Here is a 24,672-nt window from a genome sequence, read left to right as displayed (position 1 = left end):
ACTCGGTCGAGTTAGCGCATATGTAAACGACCAAGGCGTCACAACGCATGGGAGACATGCCGGAAGAGGCCATTTCCAAACGACAGGCTTACACAACTTGCCTTACGTAAGAAGGCTTCATTGTTGACCGACATACACCTACCAACGTGACAGCCACGTAGGTCACGTCAACGTTCGTATTTACGTAAGTGAGGGTCTGCGAATGCGGCCCTGATGCTCCTTTCCTCTTCCGTGCGCCTTGATTGCTGTGGCGTTGCCAAACATAGTTATCCAACCTGCCCAAATGACCTCATTAGTGCACCGCCTTGACTCCCACGTGCTCTTTTGTATATGGTAGCACTTATTTGTCAAACAGTTTGCGTTTTACGCCATCAGTTATTGCCTAGAGGCTCGTGCTTATTGCCACGGCTGAAGAACACAGCAAAGCAAAATTGTGTGTGTGTGTGTGTGTGGGGGGGGGGGGGGGGGAAGAGGGGATTTCCGCTAACTTGGCTCGAACTGATTATGTGGACGTCGGCACCTTCGCACCTACTACTTGTCGTTTTAACCGCCCCGCCACCAGCCGAAAAACAGTGGTTGCTGTTTGCGAGCTCTGCCTGACATTTGGGACACAAGAAGCAAAACAAGAAAGCGAATCTATGCAGCAAAATACTCAATAAGTTTTTCTGGACAATTTGATTGGTCCGCTGGATGGCCGGTGAGGTGTGAAATTCCAAAATTAATGCACTGCGCTGAAGTAAGTACACCGTGACGGATGGTTCCGGATTAATTTCGACTGCGTGGGATTATTTGGTGTGCATCTAAAGCTTAGTAAGCCCGCTGTTCTTTTTATTCCGCGCCATCTGAAATGCGGCTGCCGGGAACGAGACTCTAACATGCTACCTCGTGCTCGGCATCAGAGCGCCATGGCCACTACTAAGCCACAGCGGCGGCGGTGAAGGCAACATACGATGGCGACTGCATGCCTTCAAATGAAACTATCCGATTAGAAGAGAAACATTGCTTAATGGCGTGCTGTCCGTGACAGATTACTGGAAACCTTATGCAGGGACGCATTCCCCTGCCGCAGTGAGAGCTCTCGATCGCACCCCTATTTATTCGTTTACGCTTCACTGGCCCTGCGAGAATGCCAACTCACCAAAGTGAGTACGCACGGCTCATCTTTAAAGTCAACCACAATGCATTCTATGGCGGGGCAACGTAAGAGTATTTTGAAAAAATTCCCAAGCCTGCACCACTAGTATAGCTGGCTAATCAACAACACTTTCATCGCCTAGACCCGCTGTAAACGCAATAACAACGCAGAACATGGCTTGTGAAATCCAGTCGCCTACAGCGAGCTCGCCGTTGCCTTCAACGCACTGGTATCAGCGATGTTGGAAGGCCATCACACTCGAGAAACTGAAATGGGCTCGCACGAAAGTTCAACAAACAGTCGCAGGGGCGAAGACTGCAAGCCAGAAACCTTTTCTGAAGCTGCGGACCCGCCGGCGGTCCTGGTGTTCACGTATTTCGCACATGCTTTATGATTTTATCTGGCGGCATTCTTTCTTTTTTCATATGTGTTACCAAATAACAGGCATGTATTCAATTAATTGTGTGGCTTGAATTGAGACAGTGACATTCCACGATGAACGTACATCATCGCTTTACCGCACTGACATCGTCCTTGCAAGGAATCGCAAAAAGAAAAGATAATGGTAGGTTATGCATAAGATAATTTAGCAGACAAACACAGCTACTAACTGCATCGAGGTTCCTGCGACGCATCCATAAAAACGAAAAGAACAATTACAGCTGCAGAATTGACATAACTACCGGATAAAAATATCTGAGCTGAATGTTTCACTGGTACATTTACAGTAAACTATAGCATTAACGAGAATCAGACCCATTTCGCATGCTGCATATGACTGAGTACTAGCCTTGAGTTGATCAACGTTTGAAAGTACAGACGAACCAGGTCTGTATCTTAGAGGAAAACAAATGGAAACAGTTCTTGTTCTTTTGCACCTATATACAAGCTACAACAACTGCTCAGACGTCCAAGAATTGCAACGGTCTCGGTGTTTCCGCGCCCCAAGCGCCCTCGGCCATGCGAGCAGTAGCGGAAGACCTCCGTCGAAGAAAGTCACGAATCGTCTCGAACTCGTCGGATTCGCTCGAGTCTCCTTCATCGCACTCGACTTCGCTCGAGTCCCTGAAAAGTCGAGAGCGCTAAAATGTGACGCGTCACGAAGTCGCTCGTTACGTCAGACAGAACAAGAAATTTTTAAAAAAGGACTTTCTGGGAGAGGAGACAAAATCCCAAACAAACAGTTTCAGAACATTTTTTTTTTCCGAGCACATGCTACCGCGTGCTATGTGCCACGAAAACTCTCAAGCTGAAGTTCGTTAAACTCGAAGATAGTGAAGTAAAATAGGGACGCCGTTAAGTGGCCGCGAGCGAGCGCGTCCCCTCTTCTATAGTGGCGGCTTAATAATTCGCTCGTCACATTAGCATAATCACGGTCTAAAATGGGGTCCAGTTCATCACTACCACTCTCTCAACTTTCCAGAGCAGGGCGTCGGCGTAATGGCGCTTCCGATGCCGTACTTTCTCGCGTGTAAGGTGGCTTTGATTTTGCAGCGTGATAGAATCGAAAGAAGACGTCCAAGTGTCAGTAACTAGTACAGCACTGGGTAATACCTAAATATCATCACATTCTACGAGGAACTCCATCCTGCTGTATTTCTTTGGTTGTGACGAGCCAAAAACGCTAGCCGTTAACTCGGCATTTTTGCGTTGCAGTTCAACGTATCCTTGAGGGGACAGTTCTTCCTTATACGCATCTTCCTTTCAACGGTCAGGTAGGTTACAATTGAACAGCCATTGATAACGTAGTAGACATATGCGAAAACCATGAATAAAACGCATTACATTAAAGTCATTTCACTTCCCTACCCCTGTCTTTGCTTGGCTACTAGATTTATAATGATTGTATATTATCCCTTAGTATTTCTGTTCTCTCTATCTCTCTCTCTCTCTCTCTTGCCATAAAGGCCATAGTTGATGGAGGAGAGTGTCGAAAAACGCACATCATTATCTACAGTACCGCCTTCTCCGAAAATGTGCAGCCCACTGTGACCATATCGAGAATGAGCGCGGTTCCATCTCTCCGTGCTGAAATAGCAGAAAGTGCTCTAACCCTGGGCAAGCTCTAGGAATAGTAGCCTGTCATGATGGCAGGCTACTGAAGTTCTGCTATGAAACCTTATTTACAGCCACCATGATGATGATGTCGAGAAGATGACGACGGCCTCTCATATGAAGTCAATGACAATGGCGTCAGAACCTGTAGCACATTCCCACTGAGATCTACATTATGAAGCAAATTTCAAAAAAACGAAGTGATTCAGCCATGAATCTGCAGAGGGTGGCCGTCATCTACACCGGGCATGCCCTGCAGGGACAAATACATCCCGAGACAACGCACTCACGGATGTGAAGAACTTACCAACCTGAATGCTATGAAGGATGGCGCGAGGACAATGGCTCAAGGAGGGAGGGGGAATCAGCCGAGAACTGGATGGCTTAATTAAAGAATCTTTAAATTCATTGAATGTGATAACCTTGAAATAATGAAAGCGAAATGAAATGCAATGCAATCACACTGGTATAAGCAGAAGGAGAGAATGAGAATGAGAGTACGAGAGCCGTAATAATAGCGTTGAGCTACGCTTCTTTCTTCTTTTGTTCGGAACAGGCGGTACGCGCCGACAAATACGGTATTTCTTTCCCGTCGGTGTGCACACCCTTTCTGCGCGCTCTGTCGCGACGGTGACCTTTCTCTTACCGAAGATCGCCGTCTGTTTTCTTTCATTACTTTTTTTTCTATTTTCGAGTAACCGTAGTACATAATCAGACATTCCCTATTCCAGCAAAGGTACGCATAATAACAGCACAAATAAGTGCATATTAGCTTACATGCCTTGTTTTGGGCTCTAAAACAACGCCGTCTTGAAGATTTCTGGCCACAAGTTCTCTCTCTCTCTCTCTTTCGATTCCTTCTCTTTTTTCGTAAAAGGTATGTCATGCACTCCACATCATAATGAGGTATTCAGACATTCTGCTTCGTTCCTGTTCTACTAATTGTGATACCGTCCACAGGAAAAAAAAGAAAATAAGGCCCTTCGTAAGAAGGAGCTAAAGTTTCACACGCTTTATTCTTGAATCATTGCCTCGGGTATCCATATCGCCTGCGCGCGTGCTGCCACTAAAGCTGCTTTGGTAGCTCCAAAAACTAACGCTAAGTCCCTACAGTAGTGCAAAGGGCGTTCGGAAGATAAAATCTTCGATTAAGAGCAGTCTCAATGATAACAGAGGGCGCGACTTACTATACGCTTACGACTCGTGTATTGTAAGGCGCAACATCGATATTCGACCGCTGCCCAGGAGCGCTTTTGAAGCTAATGTCCTCTCCGCGAATGCGTTTTTCATAGTCGAGTGAAACGACATTCTTTGCAAGAAGTGAACGCGCCTCAGTCTTCGAACCGAAGCTATTGCGTTAGTGGTGAGAAGACTAATTTATTTCACGACGGTAGATGAGTTGTCATGCGAAGCGTGCAAGAAGAAGACGGGAATTACAGCTTTCTCAAGGTTAACTACACTTTAAGACTAGAGGCACATTTAACGACGCTGCGTATAGATTTGACTTCGTAGTAAAAGCCCTTCTGCCGGCTTTGTATACTGGCACTCATAAGATTCGAAAACTAAGCGAACGTTCTCCAACGGAAATTGTAAAGATCGTATCACTGAAGGAACCCTGTACTTCGCTTTGTTGAGACGTATAACAACTTACTTCAAAATAATGTCCTAGACTATATCCTATACTTACAAACACGCTTTTACTTTTACCAGGTGTAAGATACCACCACGTACCACAAGGTCGAAATGTAGACACTGCGCTCTAACGCTTCTGGGAGACTCGCGGGATGACGAAGTGCTTGGAAAGCGTACCTACACTCTATAGTGCTTTCGAAGGCGCTGAAAGTGCCAGGCTTTGAATTTTGACATAAAGAACCACCACCGAGGAAAGTTACTGAAGCGCATCTACTATTTTAGTCGAGGAGCAGCGCGTACTCATATAGATGGTGTCCCAAATATGGCATCTATGTCGTGTTTTTACGGCTCCCAAATCTCTTCCGGCACATAAAGCCAGCGAAAACGTTTCTTTAGAGATCTTTTTCTATGACCCTGTGGGAGCCGTCACAGGGGCTTGGATTCGGACGCCACCTATTTCTGAAGCTCAGGTAGCGCTCGAGTGGAGGAATGTTTGAAAAAGCATAGTGATTGAGGCCCTGGCAACGGCGTTTTCGGGTCACTATATTTGCTCTATATCTATTTTCGTCATGTCGTAGAACACAGAGAAATATGAATTAATGAATTTGACCCACACAAGCCCACGTTAAAGGTCAGAGAAAATTAAAAATGCCGGCAGAATGAGCCAAGTGAGAGTTGCCCTCCATTAGATTTTTGCGGCTACAAGGTGCACAATTTGCTCTCCCATGACATCATATGGCGCCAGCCAATAGCAGCAGGAAATTAGCAGAAGTGGGCGCGCCGTGGTTTCCAAGCCTGGTCAACCTGTTGATGGCGTTCCCATGACCTCTGTGATAGGGCGGCGCGTGGGCTGATCTCGGAGGCCAAGGCGTCAATTTTATGTTTACCACAGCTTCCGCGAGATGGCCGTTTGCATGCCAAAGTTTTAGGTATCTGATGGGTCGTTCGCGTGGTTGCAACATATCGCCCGTGGCTCTGCGATACTTAAAGTGGTTGCAAAATGCAATGACATAGCTTTTTTTTCCGCAGTACTCACAATATCATGCGAACGTAAGCCGCCCATTACGTATTTAACCAATCATCATAGCTGCACTCTCATCGCTCCCTGTCTACGAAGAGCACAATATCGCCGCATCGGGACGATTCCACCGGCGCCGCTGAACAAGCTTTCTCTGGTGAGTTGCAAGGCCCCTTTAGAACGGCCCTAAAATATAGCCCTTAGCTTAGCTCAAGGGCTCCTAGCTAAATATATGCGAAAGGAGAAATCGTTTATCTCGGCAACCACTTCACTAAATTTGATTATGTTTGTTACATTTAGAAGAAAGGGTTAAAATCTAGTGGCTGTAGCAAGCAGATTTTTTATTTATATCGTGTATTTTTTTTAAATATCGATATTGGCAATATATCAGAAAACGAAACTATGTAGTTTTGAATTCTGTAACTAAGCAATAAAATCACACTTCTGTAATATGTGCTTAATAATACACATAAAAACGAACAAACTTGATTGAACATACGCCGCTTTAAAATATAGTACTACTTTGTGAGCAGTACGCTTTCAAAACCCTCAGAAACATTGAGCGCATTCATGTAAGCTGTTTACTTATGCGTCAAATTTGTCCGCTTTAAATGCTCTAACGAATGCAGTTTACGGAACTGCAATATCTGCTTTTGGTGCAGATTTATAAAATTCGCGCTTCTACTTCTCTATAACTTACAATTTTTCGGCAATTTCTGTAAAACGTGCCAGACGCTAAATAAAAACTCTGCTTCTTACAGTCACGAGACCTTAACTTCTTCTCTCAAGTGCAACAAATTTCATTCAACTTAGTCAAACGGTTGTCTCACAAAGGCATTTCTGCGTTGTGCCTGTATTTGAATAGGGAAATCGAAGTCGGCCCCGAGCTAACGCTTCCTCTTAAGCTTCAGAAATGTCCCACGTCCCTCAACTTCCACAAGTCCCCGCACTATTTTCTCCGCCCTAGCCGATATTATGCACATAATAAAAATTGTGACGAAGCGCACTATACGCGATACATCTTGGCACGTGTCACCCAGTACCTCACTCTAGATCGAAATACTGGTATCAAATAGAAGAACCGTATAGCCGAGTCAATACAATGTGATGTGGCGGGTGTTGGCGCTCACTTCTCTTCGCTGACGTCGGACAGGTCTCCGTAGTCAGCCGGGTTTAAGCAGACTGTGCACACGTTCTCGAGCTCCTCGAAGCACTCCGCGCAGTAGACGGCTGCGTGAGGGCGGTTTCATGACAGCGAGCCTATTTGGTGCACTAAGAGGCTGTAAAGTAAGGGGCGTAATACGGCTGCAAAGTGAATGACATAAACTGCTTCCGGTTGGGTGTAATAAATAAATAGGTTAATTAATTAATTAACCGTTTATTTGATGGAATGGCTCATTAGCCTAGCGGGGAATGAGATGGCGGATGTATAAAAATAAATAAATAAATAAAAAGGTGGAAATCACCAATAAGATGGGAGGCCGAACGGGGAAGGGCGCCTTCCCTGTAAAGGACGCGCACATGTTAGTAGAACTTGGCATCCCGTCGACTTCATCTACTTAGGTTGTTTGTTTCAAGGAACTTTCGAGGTTTACATGCTCCTTCTATGTTTCAGAGGTCGGTAAGTAACTGTAAGCCAATTTTGACGCGACAGCGTTAAGGAGCCCGTATCGCGAAAAATCCGGCGTCGACGTCTGGCGTCCCAAGTGGACGTCCAGCGGCCGGCGTCGGACGTTGTTTCGGCAGAGAGATTCACGGGCCATCCACGTGACGCAAGCAATTTACTGAACTAATTGAATTTCTAAAGCTAAAATACGTGGGAAAATCGTGAACTACGACATACTCACAACCTACGGACATGATAGCTCTCGGGTTGTAATTTCACTGTACGAGAAAACATAATTCTGTTAGGCGAAAACTCAAAGAAACCCCTTTCCTGGCGTCTCTACAATTCACAGACCGGCCGCGGCGTCCGCCATTTGCGCACGCCGGCACGTCGGTGTCTCGGGGCTGCGGAGTCATCCATACATCCAGCGTTTGTATTGTCTCCGCGTGCTACTATTAAATGCAGGGCACTTACGCAGCCAATGGAAAAGAAAAGCATCTCTATGGCGGTAGGTGTCAGAAAACAGTCTACCACTCAGAAACTAGCTCTGCACTGCCGAAGCACAGTTTGACAGATCTACCTACTTTGTAAAAAAAGGAATCTGGTGTTTCTATATATGTAATTGGACAGTTATTACAATCGACACAAAAATAAACTAAGCGTTGCGGTGCTATCTAACGACCGGCATGTAGGGCTTAAGTGTCCAGGGCAGAAGGCTTGCGTGCATCGATTTGGCTCTCCTGTAGCTGCACTAAATAGGCGGAAAGTCATACACGCATGAAAAAAGAAAAAGAGCTAGAGAGAAATAATTTATTTAACGAAGTGAGAGAGGCCTCTCTGATGCATCATGCTACATTATGCCACTCTTCCCACGAGATAACATCAATAGCTGAAGACACAGCGATTTAGAGAGTTTTAAAGAAACTAAAAATGTCAAACCACCAATCCTAATCTGAAGAAACATTTTAATGCTCAGACGATGTGAATGCAAAATTCACGAGGTTTAATTGGTTGCAAGGTCGCAAGTTTATTTGTTACATGAGAAGAAGTATAATATGTATGTACCCCCTCCCCCCCCCCCCAATGTAAAATATAGGCTCACTTCTATTCGGCCGAACGAGCCCATATGTCAGCGTCAGAGTGAGGAAAAAAGATACTTTTCTAAGTGGGCTAGCGGAATTCATCCAAAATTTTCTCCGTAGTATAAAAATCGTTATGCCAAAGAGCTGCAAGCACTCTTTCTCTTATCTGCCTCATGTTGGCCGCCGTCCACTTTCCGCGTTCACGTTTCACCTGCAGCACGAAAGCGACCTCAACCACAGGACGCGAGCAATATCCATTCTGTGAAGAGGGCACGAATGAAAACAGCTGCTCCTTCCCGGCTTGTTCCCACAAGAACACACCATGATTTCACCTCTGGGACGGCAATTACTGATCACTTCACACGACAGTGACAAGCTACAGCAACGGTGAGGGTAAGATTGGACGGCAAAATAAAAGCAGGATAAGAGATGTGCAAACCCATTGCTAGATGTATGCTTCGGCAACTGGCTCTAAAGGCTTCGCGCGAACGTTGTATAAATATGTATATTTTTTTCCTTCTTTCATTGTTTGTTTCATTGCTTGCTTGCTTGTTTATCGCCTGCTGGAGCCGCTTATCGCTGCTCGTTACATATTTTAAATACCTTTCTTGACAGCACCTGTGCTGCTCGCAGAGGAGAAGCCCACGCACAAGCTTCTTCGTTGCGCTTTTTGGTGAAGTTTCAATGGGATTCGTGACTCCAGCCAAGCTCAGGAAGGCGGATGATACTTCTGAATTACTGTTTCGGACGTCGTTGATAACCTTGAGAATGCTGAACTTGCCTTCATCGTTGTGCATCCCTCTTCAATGCCATCATCATGCATCATCCAGCCTTTATGTCCCTGCACCTCCACCCCTTCTTTCTGCCCATGTGCAGAGCAGCTGGTTAGAGCACGCTAGCTCTCGCCGATCTCTCTGCCTTCATTCAAATACATCCTCTCTCTCTCCTCGCCTCGGTTTGTATGTATGTATGTATGTATGTATGTATGTATGTATGTATGTATGTATGTATATATGTATGTATGTATGTATGTATCTATCTATGTATCTATCTATCTATCTATCTATCTATCTATCTATCTATCTATCTATGTATGTATGTATGTATGTATGTATGTATGTTGTATGTATGTATGTATGTATGTATGTATGTATGTATGTATGCATGCATGCATGCATGCATGCATGCATGTATGTATGTATGCATGTATGTATGTATGTATGTATGTATGTATGTATGTATGTATGTATGTATGTATGTATGTATGTATGTATGTATGTATGTATGTATGTATGTCCGCGGTCAGTCATTTAGCACATAAGAAAAAGCATGTGGCGTACGACGATGTATGGCAGAAAAAAGAAAAACTATAGAGGGAAAGAGGAATACAACATGAATGCACCTGACAATCGGAACGGCTGAATATGGTCCGCACCAATCGAAGAGAAGTCGCATAGAAGCCACTTGCCTGATGTGACGCGTTTTCCTGCTTAAAATCCGGAGTTGAATGAGGAAAACTAATAACGTGGTCGTCAAATGAAAATAAAGAAAGACAGGCTGAACTACTCTCAATTTGTAAAGAACAAAATACAGAGGAAGAAACGAATACATCACAGGCGACATGGCGGCATAGTGAAGCGACACACGGAAACACGAAATAGACACGGAACCAAATTGACAAACAGGCCATTAGGTTGGAAACAACAGGTTTCATAAAGGGCAGAAAAACATTTCTCTCTAGGGAGAGGTTCGCCCTTCATTCGGTTTTTTTTTTTTCATCCGAATCAGCCATTACTAAAAACGTACTACATTCAGCGCATTCATGTGCAGGACGCGGATGTGGCTGCGGTAAGAGAGAGGTAACGTTGACCGCTAACTGCACTATTCAACGCGACTACATATGACGTAGTGCTAAGCACAAGTTTGTGAAAATTACGTACCCATTATGCTACCGATGAAATATTTTGACCTAATGACAATGACAACCGAATAAGATTGTTAGGAAGTTATGCACTAGTTTCCTTCTATAGGGTAACAGCAAAATGTGCGAAACTGCGTCAGTTTTTGGCAGTACGCGTTTGGTTTCGTGACGCAGTGTGCCGAGATTATTTTACCGGCTTTAACGGTGGTGACATCAACGACTCTCTTGTGCATATTCATAACATATTACAGGTGTCCATAGGGAGAAACTTGGTAAGAATCTAACTAGAATTTATTCACAAACTGTCTCCGTCCCCTATTATTCGTATTAACAGTGTGCTTATTACCAAAAACCACCTACGTGGGTGGCGGAGTACCACCTTCTTGCGAATTACTTTATCGTAGTGTTGCCTGCCGCTCAATGTAACATTACCATAATAAACGATGCGCAAAAGGAACTACGACGCAGGCAAAGAACGACAAAGTCATTCTCGCTTCCCTCCCTATTTCCTTTTGCCCATCGTTTATAATGAATCCGATCCGAATTGCACAACTCGTATTCGTTCTGCAATATTACCAGATGTACATTAATTCTGCACGGCAGTATGTGCATAAAACGAGTACGACAACTGTATACAGACCAAACCCACCGTCTGATACAACGACAACCCCACGTGCACAGACGAAACGAAAGCCTGCACACCGGTCAAGTCGCTACCCTTGTATTCGGCGGCTGAATTCACAAAGCTTTTCGTTCGTAAGTGTTCTCTGCCATTGAACGGCTCCCTTGACTGATCATATGTCTAACATCAAGATTAGCTGAAATTTTCTCTCGTGAAAAAGTCTATCGCAAGAGCTTTTTGTGGATATGGGCCCAGGTATATAAGTGCCTACAGATCCGGCATTCGAACCGTTCTGCGGAGCACTTCTTGTACTGCCTAGTATGCTCTGTTTGTATAGTGTTGTCCGATAACATCGTGTTCTGTATCGAACCTAATACGGCCTCATATGACGCATATTGTAACAAGCATGATGCGGTAGCGGCATCTTGTTCTCGTGCGAACGAGATCACTTTTGAGTTTAATACCAGCACGGCGATGTACTCACTTTCTTCTTCATTTTATTAGTCTTCACGCCGTTGCCACGAGGAGCTTTTAGCGCTTGCGCAACAACTCTCACAGTATGGCAGAACAGACTTTCCCATACGCGTTTGTCCGCTGGCCGACATGCTCCCGACCTAACCATTTTATCCTACAATGACGCACTGAAATGAGGCAGTGTGTCGTCAATGCGGAAAAAGAATGGGAGAACTCTAGTCACTTCGGCAATAACGCCACCACAAGGAGGTTGCGAGTAACTGGCGCGTTCAGCACGCATAAGTTAAATATGTAGTGCAAAGCACAACTGGAATAATATAATTCTCGTAAAATAAAATGGCATCTTAGGATACATTAAAGCACTAAAAAAGTGACATAAATCGAGATGCATCTTTGCTTGAGCGCTTCCATTCACAGATCACCGTCTGCGTACGTGTTTTCTTTCTTATCTTGTTTTTCTTTTTCTCGTTTTTTTTCTCCTTTCTTTCTTCTTACAGCCGGAGGGCAAGCAAGCACTCGTCGCTCGTTTCTTTCGTATGTATACGTGCTTTTGTTATCAAAATATTTCAAAGTTATACTACACAGAAATACGCGAGGAAGAGAGGAAGACCTGCAATGCGCCATGTGAACTGCGCGAGCATACTTTCACCTACATCAACCAGAAAATTAATCACCGGGTTTCGCTCAAAAAAAAATAAAAATGAAGCTCAGGTATGATGAATGCTATCACCATCGTGTAGACCTTTCGTTCCGCAAAGGCGGACTAAAGAGCAGGAACACAACCGAAAGTGTCCAATATCCCTAATGGTTCTGGAGGAAACATGATACCTAAATACCTTAAGAAGTAGCATGCACACCCAAAAGTGCGCGAGCGCGGCAGGGAAAACAGAAGCAAGGAATCTACGAGCTCCGCACGTGAACAAGCACGATAAATATTGTCTCCGCGACAACAAGAACTTGACCCCGGAGACCCTCTGTTTTCACTTGCATAGTTCCTCTTGCCATCAATGACTCTAGGCTGAAGCAAGCATCCATCATCCCAAACCGTCGTCGCAAAAAGAGACACCTCTTCACCGCCGGACGACGCCTTATTCTAGCGCACCATGCTCGAACCGTCAAGGGATTCCGCGTTCCGAGAATCGAAAAACGTCTCCGTAAGTCGGCAGAATGGTGCTCGTTGATACTCACTCGCGAATAATTTTAGGATATGCACTTAGTCGCACATACACGCATGTCGACTTAACGCTCATCGGCTCTCGCGTCCGTACTTGATTCCTACTCACGTTCATACTCACGTGACGTGACACTCACAGGGGCTCACTCACGTTCCTACTTGCGCGCGCTTACACTCGCTCGCACTCGATAGCGTTTATGCGCGTACTGACGCCCAACCACGATACGCTTCTGCAGGCTCGCGTTCGTATTAAAATCCACTTCCACTAACTCGTGTACTCATTCACGTTCACGTCTACTCCACCTTCCATGTGCTCACTGCCGTTAGTGCTCACGTGCACTCACACTCGCTGGCGCTCACTTTCGTTCGCAGTCACATCCGCCCCCCTCATGCCCTTCACCACTCACTCACACTCACGGCAGTGAGTGACTGAGTGAATGAGGGAAAGCGAGGCGGCGCACTGATGAGCGCACAAGTGTGCCGACCTACAATTACGTCGTCAAACACGCCTTCGAATTGCTTTCTCAAACCTTGAGCTCGTCGCGCAGTGCTTATAGGATGCGCGGCAATTATTTTTGCTGTCGTGTGAACTGCCACGCATTACAAGGAGTCCAAACTATAGATGGGACGATTTAGTGGAACGGGACTGCTACAGAAAACAATTATTTTGCGCTCCAGGGAGAACCGTGCATAACATCATCGACCTTTTCTTTCGTGTTCTTTGCTATTTTCTTCGCTAATGATATGTCCAGCATCACGATTGGCTGGAATTTTCCCTTACGAACAATTCTAGGGTAAGAGCCTTTTTGTGAATATGGGCCACACAACAAAACTTCTTCCACTATAAGTGTTTAAAAGAGCTAGTGCCAACTAATATTGACGTTGGACCTCTTATTAGCGAAAGCGACTGGTCATTAGCAAACAGCCGTCATACGAAAGAAAAGCTTTGTGCATACAGCCCGACCGAGGCTTTTGGAGCCCATTTATTGTTCCAATTTTTGAAAAATTTCCTTTTGCAATGTCAATGTTTATGAATTTAATGGCAATAACCATGTCTTCATGCGTGATTCCGTCGAACAAAAAAAGCTAGAGCACAGACTGTGCTAAAATAATGATGTCCGCGAATTAAGAGGCCGGCAAAGTACTTACCCCTACATGTCGGTGTCGAACATTGGCGGAAAGCTTCCTCATCGTCCATTGCGCCGGAAGTTCCGCAAGAGAGACAGTGCTTTCGACGTATGCCGACGAGATTTAACGCTTTCCGGACCACAGGGAGTCTGCGCGGGAAAGTCAGGAAGCACCTAAATATTTACCTACAGAGCGCAACAAAAACTTAATGAACATGCGTCACCACTGTGTGAATCAGAGTACACTACGCTCCAAGACAAACAAAGGAGCACAAGAAGGATAACAGAAATAAACGTCGCAAAACAAGAACGCATCAAAATAACGTCCCGAGAAGGTAGTTTCTGCGGAAACCGCGACGCTTCAGTGGAGCATATTGTTACATAATTCTCTCAATATACCCATCAGCTGGTTTACCTACGTGACCGTTCGCACATCCTTGGCCAACGTTCTTTCACAGTGAACAAAGTGCCTGGACCATGGCCATCCCCTGATAAGCAGAGGGGTTCAGTCAGTGCCCTTCGCTATTCTTAGGGGATACTAACCTCGCGGATTTCGCATGAGTAATGTCACCCGATTTGTTTGCTCAGTAGTGCTTTCACTCTTTCTCTCTCTTTCACTCTCTCTGTATCTTTTCTTCTACTACTTCTTTCTCCTTCTATATCGTTTCTTCTCGTACTCCTTCTCTATATCTCTCTCTTTTCTTTTTTTTTTCAAGGCCGGGTTGCCATGACTTCTTCCTGCTCTCGCTTTCCGTTGTTTTTTCGTTTTTTCAAGTCATGGCTGTATTGAGGGTGGGGGGGAGGGAATTGAACCGTACTTCCGGTGCCGGCTCTGATGGCGGCACTTTTTCTTTGCTTATGACCTGAGTTCGCGTGTGTGGTGCCTGTTGGCATTTACTTCCTGCTTTCTTTTCCTTCCGTATTTTTGCCTATGTAGAGTACTTGAGATTTCGGGACATCCGGCGTTAAAGAGGCATACCTTCTTTTTTTTTACACTTGAAATAACTAATAAGCCTCAAAACCGGGCGAGGTGACTCGCTTACGTTAAATTTTGATTTAAATTTTATTTATGACGACATGACAATGATCAACACCAGGACTTAACAAGGCTACGACGGAGCCACGAGTGGAATATCAAAGTGCCTAGAAGCCTATCTTTCTTTTCCATTTTCTTTATAGTCACCAAATTTTGACAAATTTCCTATTTTGAGCCGTAAGCCAGCGATTGAACACTGCACAGCCATATCACTCACCACGCATTTTAACTTTGCACAAGTTCATCGTTGCATGACTACTCCTCTTTGGGCTCGTTGAAGATGTACTATGTTATGTAGTTGGAGCTGTGCGGAGGTGCCAGAGTTATGGGGCTCCTTGGCTCCAATTGCGCGAACTGCTTGCCGAACAGGATCCCTACTCCCGGAGCTCGAAGTTCAAGCCTGCATCACCTTTGCGGAGTCTCTTCAGCCTCTCGCATAACTTTAGCCCGAAACAACTGCCGTCGTATTTGGATGTCCTGACGCATTATTGAATCCTTATTTTCTGTACTTCAATCCTGCACCTTTCCCTAACTTTATTTAGTCGCGACTACTTTTGTAGCGTCAACGAATGCGAAAACCACCTATTTTGGCGGTTCTCTTCAACACAACGAACAAAGCTCGATTGCAGACGCGCAAGAAAGTAAGTTTTGAAAGGTCCAAGGACTCTCGCAGAAGCTCCCGTGGAGAACACCGACGGTATAGTTTCCTGTAGAAAGTCAGCTGCTGGTAGAGCCCCGCTCATGCTCCCTGTTTTGGCCTCAGAAATTCCTCTTCAGATCTTTCACCGCTGGGGTGCCCAGCTCTGCTTATTTGGAAAGGCATTCGAGAGGCACATTCCTGCCGCATTGCTAGTGATTCCGTTCGTCTATTAAGTTTTTCAACCAACCAGGTCGTCTTCGTGCTTTCCTTCGTCGTCATCGTGTTCCCCTGAGCTCACAAAATTAGAGATCGCTTACGTTTCCGCACATCGCCGTAGCGTCAAAATTACTTAGGCCCAGGGCCATCATCGTTATACGATATACAAAGACCCGGTATTGCGCTGTAATTGCTTCGTTTCAGCGGTCTTATGATTCGTTGATTCGGACGTTGGGCTTTCCTGGTCTGGATGGACTTGCTGCTGTGCACTTTTTTTTTTGTTCAAGTAGGCCACGTGACGATGTACGTCACGGTCCCCTGAAGAACTCACCTTAAAACCCGCTAAGTGTTTCTCATACAGACAGAGCAATGAGAGAACTAAGCGCGAATGCACACGGCCGGCAGAACGTAAGTTCACGCAATATACATTGCAAGAAACAGCAGCTACGACGAGAGACACTTTCCAGGGTCGTTCAAAAGGGACAGCCATATACAGGGACCCAACTGCGATTCTTATATCCAGCGTTTAAAGGCATGTGAAGCGCGTAAGGACTTTTATAGGGCAACCAGAGTGCCCATTTAGAATGCAAGTTCGTTGTTGTTGTTGTTGTTGTTGTTGTTGTTGTTGTTGTTGTTGTTGTTGTTGTTGTTGTTGTTGTTGTTGTTGTTGTTGTTGTTGTTGTTGTTGTTGTTGTTGTTGTTGTTGTTGTTGTTGTTGTTGTTGTTGTTGTTGTTGTTGTTGTTGTTGTTGTTGTTGTTGTTGTTGTTGTTTCAGAAATTGGTTGAAAATTAGCTGTATTACTGAAAAACACAATTCTTCAACTTCGCAACTGTGCAACGTAAAGATATATCACAATTCCTCAAACTGCATCTATTAAAGCGTCTAAAGCAGAGACGTGGTTTTTTTTTTCGTTTGCAGTTGCCGTGATATCATCATTTCGTTCTTCTTTTTTGCATATTTAGCTGATAACAGTCAAATGAGCTGTTACCCAACACCTCTATACTTGTAACCTGTAACCACCTTTAGCGCCTTCAGGTAATGGTAATGGTAACATGGAAAATGAATAGGTTAATTAATAGGTTACTATGTCGCTTTCTCTGTTAGGCTGTTACGGTAAGGATTAACTTATTTCTCCCAGCTCTACGTCTGCCTCTGTCTCTGTCTCTTTAGAAGAGGAGGGGGCTTCTAGTCGAATCGATGCCGCTTGATCGCATTCTTACGCAGCTGATGACAGGAGGTCGCGCTGAAGTTTCAAACCCTGGGACTTCTTTCTGTGTAATATCCAAACATGTACGTACCGCTAATGATGAAACTCAAAACTGAAACCGAATTCAACACAACCGGTTAATTTAGGTTTTCCGTCGGTTACGGATTGGCGATAGAGAAATCCGCGCGCAAAAAAAGAAACCTTCCATCCGAAGCCCAAGCGCAGCCCGCGATAACGCACCGCGCGAGCAGCATGTCCACCAGGCCGGGCGCCCTGCCATCGCTGGCGTCCCAGCGCAGCCGCAGCGCCCTGCGAGCCCCCGTCAGCCAACCGGTGCGCAGCGAGAGCACGTGCGCGTGCAGCCAGGCGGCCCGCGCGCGCTCCCGGTCCGGGTGGAAGGCGGACGCCACCACGTGACGCAGCCGCAGCCCGTACGTCTGGCCCACGATCAGGGCGACCCCCAGGAGGTACACCACGCCTGCATCACGTGCGCGCTTTCTTTTATGTTTGAGCCATCACAGTACAGGTAGGCCTAGAGTCGCGATCACAGTAGACTCCATACGCTCACTCAAACATTTAATGCCCGTCGTATGTTTTGAGCTTGCGAGTGACTTCAGACCTTCAACGCGTGCATGTAAAAAACGCAGACAAGAGCCATCGTCACTAAGTATGCCGATTAGACCGCTGAAGACAAAGCACATCAGTTAGACGTAGAAAATATAAAAGCATAACGAGTCAAAGACAAGGTGCGCTGGCTTCGCGTTATTGGGAGATAGCATGTCGACATCTGTCTATACTATAGCAAGGAACAAGTGTTGGCTCAACAACTGAATAGCTGATAAATCCTAGCTGCTCAGCTAAAGTTGCGGACAAGCGAACGATACCGCTAAGTGCTCTGTAAGATTTTTAAACGTTTTCCAACACCAAGAGCTAGAAAATGTCGCTGTTGTGTCCCGCATGTGCAATTTCCAACTGCCACGACTGCATTTCACGTCTGTTCTTATTCAGACTTCAAGACCAGTTGTTGTCGTTGTTGTTGTTTTCTTTTCTTTTTGCGTTTACGCATTTCTTGTTTATTCTAGAGAGCTGATAATCCGTGCCCCTCAAATAATCTGACTGAGGCCCTCTAACTTCTTAGGATATGTTCTATTTAAGCTTCTTAGTAAAAAAATTAGAAGTTGTAACGCAAATAATGGTTACGTGTTGGTTGCTTTTCGTGAGTATATAATAGTTCGGTATAAGCTGTGATGCTTCAAATTATGAGCACAAATAAATTATAAACTATTCGTATGGTACACGACAGCAAGTGTGCATACGTCGTGGGTACTTGTTTACTTCGCAAAGCTCCCAAGCCTCTCACTTCTATGATATCCTAGAAAGAGCAAATTGCTAAAAAAGAAGCAAGGAAACGAAAGTCGGTGCCAAACCTATCCACTGATACATATCGACGTCCGGCGGGTATGGCCTCAGCAGACAGTTCTGTACGTTGGTGGCTGGCAATGTGGACTCGAGGAGGCTCGACGGGCTGAGGGAGTCCGCAACTTGTCGGTACATGTCAGCCAACGGGCCCCGGCCTTGAACGTGCAGCTTCATTTGTGTGGGCACTGCAACCCAATGCGACTTTATCACAGAGAACTACAATGAGAAACTATCAATTAAAGTCACATCCACTCACGATGAACCAAATCACATATCCATTTCGCGAACTGAAACATGTCACGGCTTAGTGGCGCGAACCCCGCCAATGGCAGCTCGCGTGCAAATTCTTTATGCACAGTGTGCAACTTCCTTAAGCCTCAGTTATGTCGCACTCGGTCTTCCGATCTGGCGATGTGATTCGTTGCGTGGATTCACTTTAAACAACGCCGTTCACACGGATTCAAACGAAGGACCTAGGCGCCAGTTCATATCGCAAGACGAGTGTGTGTGACGTTGTTTAATGTAATTTAGTGACCCAAGCCAGCGGTTGGGGCATGTCAGAAAGGCGTATTTGATGTCTGAAAATTAACTTTGACCACCTACCTGGTTGTGTATATGCGTGTTTTTATGCACATAAATTTAAGCGCGCGAGCGTTGTTTCTTCCAGCCTCATCGGAATGCGATAGCCGCGGCTGGAAGTCCAGCCCTCGACCTCGTGCTCCGGATACTTGACCACGGTTTATGTAACAAAAAGAGTGCGCACCCATCCTAGTGCGCTCGAGGGCGCGCGTGCAAAGCGCGCTTCAACGCAATGCTACCTTTGCGAACTCGCCACTTAAGGTGGGCGCCATCGTAACTGTAGTAATTACAAATTCTGTGGAGGTGGCCACTCGGTACACGGAGGCACCCATCCCAAAGCCGCCGAAAGGCACGATCTGTCGCGCTCTAACGCGGCACCTCTCGACTGTATACAACTGGCGGGGTGCATTCAAGAAGGCCCTGGCGGATGCGACCACGCGTCGCGGCATGCGCAGAAAACGGGGAACACGTACGTGCGAAAAGAATTTGTTTCACCGTAGTTGAGAATGTTTGGACAGCATGTATACGTATGGACGTTATTTCCACCTGATGAGTGAATTGTATTTGTGACTTGTATCTTGAATTGTAATATAAATTGTAGTGAATTCACTTTTTTCTTACCTTAGTAGGCTATAACTTCGTATGAATTTTTGTTCTAATTGGTTCAAGGTATTTGATCTGTCATTGCTTTCTGCCTTAGATCACAATAAGTTTGTTTCTATGCATTTCCGGAAAATGGAATTCACTTATCCGGGTGCATTGTCTACTGTACTGTGTATTGTGTTTGTTTCTTTTTTCTGATGTAAGCAATGCCGCTATACTGCTGTCAAGCGCATGGGGGCCTGCGGCATTGTCAAGCTGTCATTTATGACAGCCTTTACTGCTGGCCTGCAGTGTCGTGTACCCCTCATGTGAGAAAAATAGACATTATTATTATTATTATTATTATTATTATTATTATTATTATTATTATTATTATTATTATTATTATTATTATTATTATTATTATTATTATTATTAGTCAGTGAGCGAAGTTCCTGTACGACCAAGCTGCCGTGACTTGTTCAACAGCACCAAGTGACGACTGCTGTGGACATTGAAAAAAGAAAGTTATAAAGTCTTTTATTGCATATCCACAAGCCAGAACACGCAAAGCAAATTTCCTTGCTCTGCTTTCCTTGTTTCTATTTTATTTGTGCGCGGTGACGTCACTGTACAGATTAACGTGGTGTGATGCAGATGACGTCGCGCGAATCGTTTTCATCGGCCGTGTCTCGTTTTCTGTAGCAATTTGTATACACTTTCGTCTTTTGTAAGGGTCTTAATACCAACTTCCTGATTTCCAATTTTTTTTTTTTGCTAGTTAAGAACTGCCGTATGCGCCTGCGATCTTTCTGCATACTCGTTGCCAAGTTTGCTTGTTAATTTATTATTGTACTCCTTGGTGTACTCTTTGCATTGAATTGACGAATTGTGTTATTTTCGTGCTTGTTCACGTAACTGTACTACTACTGCCTTGGTTTCCAAAAGGCTGCAAATAGTATTGAGTAAGCAAATAAACACATAAATAAATAAAAAATAAATAAATAAATAAATAAATGGATGAAATAGGTAACGAATTACGTAATTAGAATTAAGAGCTCGCGAAGCGTATGCCTACGTCCGGCGCCGACGTTGATCTTGCCGAGCGCTCTGACGAACGCGACGAGCCGAAAGAGTGTGTAGTCCAGCAGCAGGGCGACTGCCGTGTGCGCGGCACTGATGGCGAGCGTCCAGAGGTGCTCCCAGAGACCCTGCAGCTCGTGGCGAGTCATGCGCGCCGAGAAAGGCGCCACAAAGCGGCGCCTCTCGTACGTCTTCAGCGGCAGCAGTGCCTCCAGACCCTGCGGCGAGTGGCACCATGCAGAGGCGTTGCGGCGGACACTCGTGGCGCCCAGACGCAAGGAAGCCGCCGACACCGTATACGCTTTCCTACTACGATCGCATATACGTTTTACGGCTGTGCTGAAGCAGTTTAAATCGAGATATTCAGCAGGCAGTAACAAAGTCCCTTTCATTACATTCCGATTATAAAAACCACGCTGTAATAAACACACTTCTACCCTGCCACTAAACACGGAGCCCAAATGTTCAAGTCAGATGTAACTGTTTCGCTATGGCTTCACGAACCTAACTTGCTTAATAAAAAAGCAACAAAAGAGCATTATTGCCCCGCTAAAAGCTGGAGCACATTTATTGCGCTTAATTTCCCATGAAGCTACGTCTAAGCCTAGTGGAATATTACTGCACTTGGTGTCAGGCGGCGGTAAGGTTTCGCTATTTCGTGGATCCCCGGTCGGAAAATAAGAATAGCGGCAAGAAGTGTTTGAGCGGTTTGCTCCATACATGTGCACCCCCCTCCCCGCCCTCTCGGTAGTGGTAACTTCAACGGACTTCACCATAACTACTGAAGCGCCAGCTCTGTTTCCTTCAGCCAAATTTTCACTAGGTTTATAACCGCGACCACGATCGTATTGTGATAATTAAACTACATAAACTTGCAGCACGCAAGACCCACCTTAAGCGCCCGACGCTTGTCGATGGCTTCTACCAACCAGGTGATGTAGTAATTGTCGAAGTCGTCCTCATGCAGGTACCGGTAACGGTACTGTGTCGCCCTGAAAGTATTGAAAAGCAAAATGCTGACACCAATTTTGTAACTTCAGAATAGCACTGACAGCAAGGTTATCTCGTCAACGCCACTATGAGCGATACGAAGCAGGCAATAAACGCTGATCAAGCGTAAGATATGCGTTTGGTCGGATTTGGTTTCGGATCTTCTTGCCAATTGAACCAACGTCGAACTCGTTTAAATGTCACCCCTTTGTAAATCAATATCCCACAAAAACAGCAATCAATGTTCACCATTCAAATTACGGGGAAGTCACGACCTTCTAGAGCAAGTTACATTTGCTAGTGGTGCAGGATTAAGGCATATATATATAGCCTCAGGTACATTCGATAAGTTCGCTCAGCGGTGATCTTGGATAATTACTGCACCAGACAAAATTGACTTTGCCCTTACCAAAATAACGAGGAAGTCGCAATTCAGAGACAAAAGCAAGTTAAACATCCGTCTGTACATTGCACAAATACTGGTCCTCAAGACGCCGGTGAGCCATATACAAGGTGTCGCACGTAACTTGAGCCAAGCTTTAGAAGTATGCGAATGCGACGTAGCTGGACCGAAACAAGGTAACGTTATTTGCCGTCCCTTGAAGTAGTATAAGACTTTTATTCAGCCGAAAATTACAGGCCGAGCATATCGACTGCCTGGGTAGCCAGTCGACGCTGTTCTTCTTCACCTTCAGCGCCAAGCCAGTCGAGCCAGGTGGCGATGAAAAGCGAAGGGGGAGGATAGGAACTTGATTGCTGAGCAGCCGGACAATAGAATAGGCAATGGGATAGGTCTGCATAAGTAGAGGGGCAGTAGGGACAGGAGGGGTCGGAGTGATAGCGATAGAGAAAGAGGCGGGAAGGGGTAACCAGTGCATTCATTTGGATGTGTCGCAGAAGGCGAGTGAGGCGTTTGTTGAGACGGAGCTGGAGGTAAACTTCCTTGATAGTGCGGCGCAGGGAGAGTCCCCCAGAACCCACCGAGGGCCTGGACCAGGGGATTAACGGTGCCCGGTTAAAAGCGTCACGGGCGAGCTGATGGGCCAGCTCATTGCCGTCAATCCCCGAATGCCCAGGGACCCAGCGGTGGAAAACGATGGAAGGTTGCGGTGCTGAGGCCGCTCGTTCAACCTCCTGTTGGAGTGAATGGGGTAGGGTGCGGTTCTGTATGTGGTGAATGGCGGCTTGGGACTTGGTGTATATCGTGTACTCTGTGAGCGAGCGAAGGGAGGCAAATGATTGTAGGGCATGTACAATGGCAAGACCTCGAGAGAGAGTGCATCCGGAGTGTGTAGGTACGGCCCACTCACGTGAGTTTCAGGTGCCGGGAGGTGGAGATGGTAGATAACGTAGCCGCAGGAACCTCGAGGAGCTATGAAAGAGGCATCCGCGTAGGCTACTCCCGGGGTAGTAAAGAAGGGGGGGGGGGGGGGATGATGCTGCGCGGCCGCGTGACGACGGCCGGCATTCAGTACAGGGGACATTTTGACGGGATGGGGAGGATGCGAAGATTGGGAGCTGGGGTGGATTTTGGAGAGGTAAAGGTGGAAACGGGAATGGGAGAGATACCTGCCTGGGCCAGTAACCACTGACCCTGACGGCTAAGAGAAAGCCGGTCAAGCTGGGAGTCACGGTGGAGAGAGAGAAGAGAACGAAGAGGATGGAAGAGGCCTGTCGCAAAGAGCTTAGTAGTAGAGGTGGTGATAGGGCGGTTGAGAACTGCCTTGTAGACGCCAAGAAGCGCGGTCTCGAGGGTGTTAAGCTGAGTGTGGGTGAAGGAAACGTAAGGTACAAAGTACAGGAACTTGCTGAGGGCGAGCGCATGGGCAACTCGGCATGCATGAGCCTCGTGGAGGCCCGAGCGCCGAGTGACCACGCGCCGCAGGAGATGAGTTACAGAGTTACACGTCCTGACAGCGTGGTGGAAGGCTTACACATTCTTGGCTGCATGCAACGGCAAGCCAAGAACTTTGCATTGGGGGACAACAGGAATGGGAGAGCCGGGAAGATGGAGGGAGATTAGGGCGTTGTGGGAGCGCTGGTATGAGGAGTAGTTAAGAAGAAGAAGCTCGGATTTCTCAGGAGCAGTAGACAAGCCAGCAGTGCAGAGAAAGGAGTTGATGAGATCGAGGCCACGTTGCAGGGTGTCCTGTACGTGACCGGGAGAACCAGACAAACACCAGAGGGTGATGTCATCGGCATAAAAGATGTGGTGGAGGTCAGGAATTTGGGCTAGTTGGGAGGCGAGAGGGGTCATAGCAAGATTAAAAAGGGTAGGAGAGAGAACAGCACCTTGAGGAATGCCACGAGTGAGCGGGTGGGGGTCGGACAGATGTGTGTGTGTCCACTCGAAAGCGAGCCATTCGGTTAGAGAGGAAGGAGCGGAGATAAGAGTACATGCGGTTGCCGCAGTCCAGAGAGGAGAGTTGAGACAAGATGTGGTCGTGGCAGACACCGTCAAAGGGCTTGCGGACATCAACAGTCGCAAGAGCGTGGATCTGGCTGGGGTTGGGCGAGAGAAAAGGGTGCTGGAGGATCAGGAACATGTCCTGTGCACAGACGCGCCGTCGAAAGCCGATAAGAGAATGAGGTAAGAACTACCTCCCCTCAAGAAAATCAGAGAGGCGAGTCAAAGCCATTCGCTCAAGGGTTTTGCCAACACACGACGTCAAGGAGATAGGGCGAAGGTTAGAAAGGGAGAGAGGTTTGCTTCGCTTCGGAATCATAGAAATAAGGGATGATGTTCCTTGAAGAAACTCAGATTATTTCTTGCATTGCATCTAATTAGATAATTTGTCTTAATTAATTATTCAGCATTTCAAATATTATAATTAGATTATAGGTGTCTATGACAAAATAGTAGAGCAACATGAAAAATTCTCGATACAGCTTTCTCTTGCTCAATGCGTGCTACATAAAGTGTTTTGCCGAGCGTGAAAGAAGCCCGCAAATGCACGCAGAGTGCCTCGGGCTGCCAGTCGCGCGGCAATATTGCGTGCATTTGCGGGCTTCTTTCACGCTCGGCAAAACACTTTTATGTAGCACGTACTGAGCAACAGAAAGCTGTATCGGG

At 46.1% G+C, this 24,672-nt stretch overlaps 1 protein-coding gene across 1 annotated transcript; it reads right to left on the bottom strand.

The window, feature by feature from the left end:
* Nucleotides 1-1,901: 1,901 nt before the first annotated feature.
* Nucleotides 1,902-24,145, bottom strand: LOC142583503 (DC-STAMP domain-containing protein 2). The gene is made up of 8 exons (XM_075693990.1): nucleotides 23,997-24,145; nucleotides 21,502-21,601; nucleotides 20,605-20,827; nucleotides 18,374-18,550; nucleotides 17,187-17,424; nucleotides 13,869-13,996; nucleotides 6,971-7,070; nucleotides 1,902-2,200 (listed from the first exon to the last, which is right to left on the bottom strand). Exons 1-8 carry the CDS (start codon nucleotides 24,143-24,145, stop codon nucleotides 2,038-2,040), a joined length of 1,278 nt encoding a protein of 425 aa, XP_075550105.1. The 3' UTR covers nucleotides 1,902-2,037.
* Nucleotides 24,146-24,672: the final 527 nt, after the last annotated feature.

Source organism: Dermacentor variabilis, chromosome 5, assembly GCF_050947875.1.
Source record: "Dermacentor variabilis isolate Ectoservices chromosome 5, ASM5094787v1, whole genome shotgun sequence".
Classification (NCBI taxonomy): domain Eukaryota; kingdom Metazoa; phylum Arthropoda; class Arachnida; order Ixodida; family Ixodidae; genus Dermacentor; species Dermacentor variabilis.
Note: the sequence above shows the minus strand (reverse complement) of the source record. Positions and strands in the feature narration are given on the sequence as shown.

What these genes read in the sequence shown, in the direction of transcription:
- LOC142583503 (XM_075693990.1), bottom strand. Translation starts at nt 24,145, where the DNA reads ATGTTCCTGATCCTCCAGCACCCTTTTCTCTCGCCCAACCCCAGCCAG. An exon ending in GATCAACGTCGGCGCCGGAC is followed by an intron (nt 18,551 to 20,604) that starts GTAGGCATACGC and finishes ATTGGGTTGCAG; the next exon opens with TGCCCACACAAATGAAGCTG. An exon ending in CGATATGTATCAGTGGATAG is followed by an intron (nt 17,425 to 18,373) that starts GTTTGGCACCGA and finishes CACGTGATGCAG; the next exon opens with GCGTGGTGTACCTCCTGGGG.